The sequence below is a fragment of the Passer montanus genome, unplaced genomic scaffold, assembly GCF_014805655.1.
Source record: "Passer montanus isolate IOZ18808 unplaced genomic scaffold, ASM1480565v1 scaffold63, whole genome shotgun sequence".
NCBI classification, from domain to species: domain Eukaryota; kingdom Metazoa; phylum Chordata; class Aves; order Passeriformes; family Passeridae; genus Passer; species Passer montanus.
This window is the reverse complement of record NW_024371371.1, coordinates 1-6380: the sequence shown is the minus strand read 5'-3', so window position 1 is coordinate 6380 and position 6380 is coordinate 1. Positions and strand designations below refer to the sequence as shown.

General features: G+C 53.4%; 1 protein-coding gene across 1 annotated transcript; it reads right to left on the bottom strand.

Annotated features, from left to right (window-relative positions):
- Positions 1-1116: 1116 nt before the first annotated feature.
- Positions 1117-3935, bottom strand: LOC120511213 (small ubiquitin-related modifier 3-like). The gene is made up of 4 exons (XM_039727967.1): positions 3872-3935; positions 3435-3569; positions 2099-2170; positions 1117-1793 (listed from the first exon to the last, which is right to left on the bottom strand). The coding sequence occupies exons 1-4, from the start codon at positions 3914-3916 to the stop codon at positions 1647-1649; spliced, it is 399 nt and encodes a 132-aa protein (XP_039583901.1). The 5' UTR covers positions 3917-3935; the 3' UTR covers positions 1117-1646.
- Positions 3936-6380: the final 2445 nt, after the last annotated feature.

The following is a 6380-nucleotide window of genomic DNA, read 5'->3' as shown; positions in this document are numbered from 1 at the left end:
CTCTGCAGGCAGGCAGAGAGGACCCTGCGGCCGGCGGGCACGGGGCGCCCAGAGGGAGGCCCGCGGCCCGGCCCGGCCCCGCCGCCGCTTCCGGGTGCGCGGCCAGAGCGGCCGCGGCCGGGCGGGGCGGGGGCGGCGCTCTATCCGCCCGCCGCGCCTCTATGGTAGCGCCCGGTCCTCCCGCCGGCACCGGGCGGGGCGGGAGCGCCGTGTGGGAAACGGCAGGGAGGGAAACACAGATAATCCGCCACAGAAATGCCCCACGGAGCGGGGGGAGTAGCTGCGCACACCCTGCGGAAAAGCCTCCACAGGGCCTTTCCCGCCGGGATGGCCGCAGAGAGCGCGGGCAGCGGCCCCAGCCCCGAGGTGGATCCGCGGACAGCCCACCCCAGCTCCCGCCGCCGTGGAGAAGGGAACAGCGCCTTTCCGGAGAGATTTCAGCGAGCAGGAGCACAGCCAGCGCGGACAAATGGAAAGAGAAAAGGCTGGGTGTGGTTCCGTGGAGCAGCAGGATAGCCCGAGTTAAAATTCCTCTGGAACGGGCTTCATGCAGCCCAAACCACCACACAAATAATTAAACCTCAGCAAGGCCGGAGGGGCAGGACAGCAGTTGTTTATTATTATTATTATTTTTTTATTATTATTATTAATTATTCATTATTATTTTTTTAATTATTATTATTTTGAAGACACCTCAGTGTCTCTCCTCACTAGCTCTTCTGCACAATTTGGTGACATTAAAAGGCATTTCTCCCTCCCACCCCAGTTTACCAAGTTTATCTACCAAAAAGAGGTATTAAAAAGAAACCTGAGGCCACAGAGAAAGAGTCAAAGTTAAGTTCCAGTGCCCACAGAGTCAAAGTTAAGGGAGCAGGGCAAAGGCACAGATGCTGTCCAGCCCTCAGCAAACAGCTAGAATTTCAGTGATGGGATTTTTATGAGATTTCGCAACCAAAAAAAACTCCACAGCTTACTCTATCACAAACATTAAGTTTTTGGACCAGCTGCCCTACTAGCTACAGTTCTGCAATAGTGCACGCCAAAAAAAAAAAATCCCATTTCTGCACTAAAAAAGTTTATTTTGGCCTACTTTATAATAATATGAAAAAACACCTGTAAACCTGAAGTACTTAAACCCTGTCCTAGGCATTGTATTGTGTTCTAGCCCCAGTCAAGGACATGGTGCTGCCCCAGGGACTGACTGAATTTGTAACACCAGCTAAAAACTTAAAACCTGTATCTGTGTTCCTTCTTTCAGGCACATCTTAAAAGGAAGCTTTTACACTCACATTTGGCATGAAAATAAATTGAACTATTTATATAATTTGACTTAAAACAGAGAGACAAGACCAACCAGAGCCAGGAAAGAACGCTCAGTGTCCCAACACATGGATAAATTCTTAGGCCACAAGTTTAAAGAAAGAAAAAAGAGAATACAAACAGTAAATTTTTACAAAAGGCTAACAACAGAGAGACAACACACATTACTTAACCTGAACTTCAAATGGTTAAATTCAGACACAGCTCAATCCCTGCAGATACTATTCTGACTTGTGCACTCAGAATGTCAAAGACAACAAGCAACTTTGGCAAATATCCTGTGAAGTTTCAGAGAACCCTGTGTGACTGGCATGTTCATTTGCTCCTTAATGAAACAACAAATCCAAGGACAGATGAGGGAGTGAGGTGTGATGAGGCTCCTCAAACTGCTCTCCCAAAGATGCTGTGTCTGAGCCCCCTCCACCTGTCTGCTGCTGGTACACTTCGATCGTGTCGTCGTGTTCCATCTCCAGCTGAGGGAGTAACACAGCAATTATTTTAACATTTTAAAAACATAGAAACTGTAAGTAATACAGAAAACTTGAAAAGCACGTGGTGACTAAAGCACGTGGCTCTCTGCTCCTAATCAGCACTTCAGGAATAACTTTAATTAACCAACACATGAAACACTTTCCATCAGTCACCCTGCACAAGTTTGTTGCAACATGCTGAACTCACAGCAACTATTTCAGGATCATTTTGATTTCGAGCCCCTTTGATCACCACCCAGACACCAGAATATCTGTGTAGCAATTTGCAGTAAGAGGGTTTTTCATACCTGTGCAGGTGTGTCTGCTTCTTTAATGGGCTGCCCATCAAACAGGAACATAATGTGCCTCATTGACAAGCCCTGCAAGTGCAAAGTCATATATGAGAAACCACGCTTGATTTCTGAATCCACACCAAGTATTCATGGATTTAACAAAATTAACACTCAGAAGACAAGGGGGATGACACAAAATAGATTGAGATTAAGTATTAGGAAGGAATTCTTCCCTGTGAGGGTGGTGAGGGCCTGGCACAGGGTGCCCAGAGGAGCTGTGGCTGCCCCTGGATCCCTGGAAGTGTCCAGGCCAGGTTGGGCAGGGCTTGGAGCAACCTGGGACAGTGGAAGGTGCCCTCATGGCAGGGGGTGGGACTGGATGGGCTTTAAACCCCTTCTAACCCCAAACCATTCTGTGATTCTCTGATTAAGATTTAACCACCAGGACACTGGTGTCTTGCTGTCTACACTGAGGAAGGTCAAATGCTGGTAACTTTACGTGGCACTTAAAACCTGAGTTACCACACTGTTGTTCTGACAGTGTTTAATCACATGAGGAAGTCTTTATTCCCTGCATCAGGGATTGAGGACCTTGCTCTGCCCTCTAAAATCCATGTGATTCACACTTCTGTCACACACAGGAATGCTAAAATTCCTGTACCTCTCCCAAAACCCAGAGAGGTGTCAGGGTGCAGCAGGCACAGAGCAGGGCAGAGTGTAAAGTTTGAATAAGCAAAGAAAGGATCCTGCAAGTAACAGACAAGGCAAACTAAATCTGACTCTGTTTCCAAAGCCATTCACATGCCCACCCTCTGCTCTAGTAAAACTGGGAGCTCCAGGCTCAGGAACTGAGCTGTGGGGATTCATCCTTCAGTTGAGGATGCACTGAGGAGCAGCCTGTGACACCTGTGGAACACAGGTCACAACTGTGCAATGGGCAGCAGGAGACACGGGAAGGGAGAAGGAAACAGCCCATGAAGAAGCTGTATGGCATAGAAGAATTTATTTTGCGCTGTTTTCCAAACAGAAAATGCACTCAAAGTTGACAAAGTTTTTCGAGATGACAAGACCGAGGGTTAGTGAATTGTCTCAAAGTCAGGATCGGAACTGGAGGAATTTTTGTAACTCTGTCACGGGACATGAGGGAGCACCTGAAGAGGAAGAGGCAGCTCCCATTCACCCATACGAGAAGCTGCCAGTATCCCAGCTCCTCATTCTCCCACACACCTGGACACCCTCACTGTGCCCACAAGCATGTTCCACGATCCGGGCAGAGCAGCAGCGAGGGTTCCAGCAGCAGGGGATGCTTGGCCGGAGCGGCAGAGCCCCTTGGGGCCGTGCCCGCGCCTACCTGCCGGCTGCAGTACGCCTCCATCAGCTTGCTCAGCGGAGTCTGCCGCTTCATTCTGAACTGCACCACGGAGCCGTCCGGCCCGACAACCTTCAGGTCGATGGGCTCGGTTTTCACGCATGCCTGGACGGAAAACTGCAGGACGCGGCGGGCTCAGAGCTTTGCCGGGTGAGCCCCGCTCGGGCCGGACACCGCCAGCCACAAACTGGGGCACCTCGGCCGGCCCCGCTCCTGCTCCTGCTCCCCCCGGCCGGGACACCTCGGCCGGCCCCGCTCCTGCTCCTGCTCCTGCTCCCCTCAGCCGGGACACTTCGGCGGCCTCGCGCCACGGGGGAGGCGGAGCCGCACCGCAGCCGCGCCCCGGGACGAGGAGTGGCCGCCGCTCCTCACCCCCGCCCTGCTGCCCGCTCCTCCCCTCCCGCCTTCCAGCCGCTCACCTCACGCCGCTCTCCCCGCCTCACCCGGGGCCCCCCGTTCGACATGGCGGGCGTGGGCTGTGGGGGGCAGCAGGGGGTTCGCGCTGGGGGCGGGGCCAACGGAAAAGGGGCGCGTGCAGGCGCGTCCCCGCTGAGCCGCATGGGGGCGCTGTGCTCCGGCGCGGGAACCGGCGTGAGGGGAGAGCCCGGGGCGCTCCGAAACAGCCCCGGGACACCCCGAAACAGCCCCGGGACACCGTCGGGACACCCCGAAACAGCCCCGGGACACCCCCGGGACACCCCGAAACAGCTCCTGGACATCCCCGGGACACTCCGAAACAGCCCCGGGACGCCCCGAAACAGCCCCGCGACACCCCCGGGACACCCCGAAACAGCTCCTGGACATCCCCGGGACACTCCGAAACAGCCCCGGGACGCCCCGAAACAGCCCCTGGACACCCTCGGGACCGCACGTTCCCAGTCGCATGGCAGCTCCTGAGTGCGAGAAAACGGGACAAGAAGCCTTCCATCAAAGAATCCAATGTTTCCAGTCCAGTCCAGCCCAGTGCTGGGGTGTTTGGATCCCCCTTAAAGCAAGGAGAAGCGAGTCTGCCTCGATCCACAATCGAGGAAATAATTAGATTCTAAACATACCCGAAAGTGAGATTAAAACACAAACGAGGTTAAATGTTGGGATCCAAAGCGATATTTCAACCTTTATTTTTCACAAAAGAAAGAAGGCAGAAAAGTGGGGATAGCCAAGAATAATTACTTGAAGCACAGGGAAGGTGTTACCACCACCATGGGTCCAGCTCTGCCTCACAGATTGCAATGGGTGTTTCGCCGCTGAATTCCATCCGACAGGAGCAGAGCCAGGCACTGGACCAGCACTGTGGCAGGGCACAAGCAGACAGCAAAGACTCCCACACTTTGTAGATTTAGAAGCTGCAGCTTCTGTGCCACTTGCTTATAGAGGGTTTTGAGAGTGGCAAGGTCATGTCCACCTCAAAGCAACAGCACACCCATGGGCAGATTCATGTTTGCTCCCTTGAAGTTCATTGGCTGTTCGTTGGAATTCAGCCGAGGTTTGCCTGCTGTATCAAAAAGAAAAACATTTTTCTTCATTTCACTCCTTCACTGCACAGGGCCAGGTGGGAGCAGGGCAGGAGCTTGGTGCTGACAGAGCTGCCCCTGCATAGAGGGGCAGAAAGGGCTCTGGGCTTCTTCAGAGGAAACCCCTAAATATGAAATCCATCCTGGCTGAGTCCACTTCTCCCACAGGCAATGCCCGGTGGCCAAGGCTGCCTCCTCCAGCTTTAGGGGCGTGGTGAGGCCAGGAGAGAGGAGGAGATTCTGCCCCAAACCTCCATCTCAGCCTCTGTCCTCACCCTGGCCGTGAGGAAAGCAGATACTGTTCCCTTCAGAATATGCTCAGAGTCTTAAAGGATTTTCCCTTTTCCATTCACTTCCCCGGCTGTGCCCCCTCAGAGATGAGGAAAGTGGCACAGAAGCAAGCAGGAATGGCCCCTGTTGGGGTCTTAGGAGCTGAATATTTTTGTTTTTCTCTAAAGGAATTTTCCCCAATTCGTGTTGCTAGGATACAGTAATGACTGGGTACTTTAGAGAGAAGAAAGAAGTTGTCAGCTCAGGGGAGAGGTGCAGCTGGCTACTCTCTCTTTACCTGATGTTCCCTGTGGAGGGCAGAGATACCTCGAGATTTGGACTGGGAAAGCAGCGCTGGGTCCAGCCTCTGTCTTTAGTGTGCTGGACATTGGGAGGGGAGAGAGACTGCGGTCGCTGTGTGGAGAATTCATCACCACTGCGGAGTTCTGCCTTCTGCTGCCTTCCTGCCTTCCTTCTACCGTGAGTGTTAATAATAATAATAATAATAATAATAATAATAATAATAATAATAATAAGCGGGTGTTGCACTGGGACCTTATTAACACCCTACCTCACTAAAAGAGGGGCTTTTTTATCTGCTCAGCTGCCTCAGGGGAAAGAAAACCCCAGGCTCCCGAGCTCGCCTTTCCCTTCACTGCCCTGCCGCTGCCCCACCCCCGCTGTTTCTGCGGCACTGCTCCGAGCATTCCCTGCACTATGGCTCTTGTTCCCTGCCTGCCAACACGTCCCGTGGCTCCCGCTGCAGCTGTGCAGCTTGATACATCTCGTTTACCACCCGGGATGGTAAAGCGAGCCTTTCTTCCATCCCGTAAAGCCACCATTGCCGCGTGGCCCCCGAGCTCGCAGCGGAGCGCCCCGCCGGGGATCACCGCCTGCCCTGCCAGCCCGGAGCCAGCAGTGCCGCCGCTGCCGGCTGTGCCCGGGGCTGCACCCGAGGGGAAAGGGCCTGCAACCCGCAGAAGGCTCACCCTGGGTTTGTGGCTCTGCTTGTTGCTGCTGCCCTAGTTATTGGCGTTTGTTTGCCTTGTTATGCATTCGTGGCAGTCACCCTAATCAGTGTGTGTACTTGCTTGTAGTAGCTGTTACGGTTGTTGCACCACTTCGTGCTAGAAAATGAAGTATTGAG

Bases quoted from the DNA above. Each gene is read 5' to 3' on its own strand.
- LOC120511213 (XM_039727967.1), bottom strand. From the start codon at position 3,916: ATGTCGAACGGGGGGCCCCGGGTGAGGCGGGGAGAGCGGCGTGAG. The intron at 3,570-3,871 runs GTGAGCGGCTGG...CGCGTCCTGCAG, and splicing joins GGCGGGGAGAGCGGCGTGAG to TTTTCCGTCCAGGCATGCGT. The intron at 1,794-2,098 runs GTATGAAAAACC...TTACTCCCTCAG, and splicing joins AAGCAGACACACCTGCACAG to CTGGAGATGGAACACGACGA.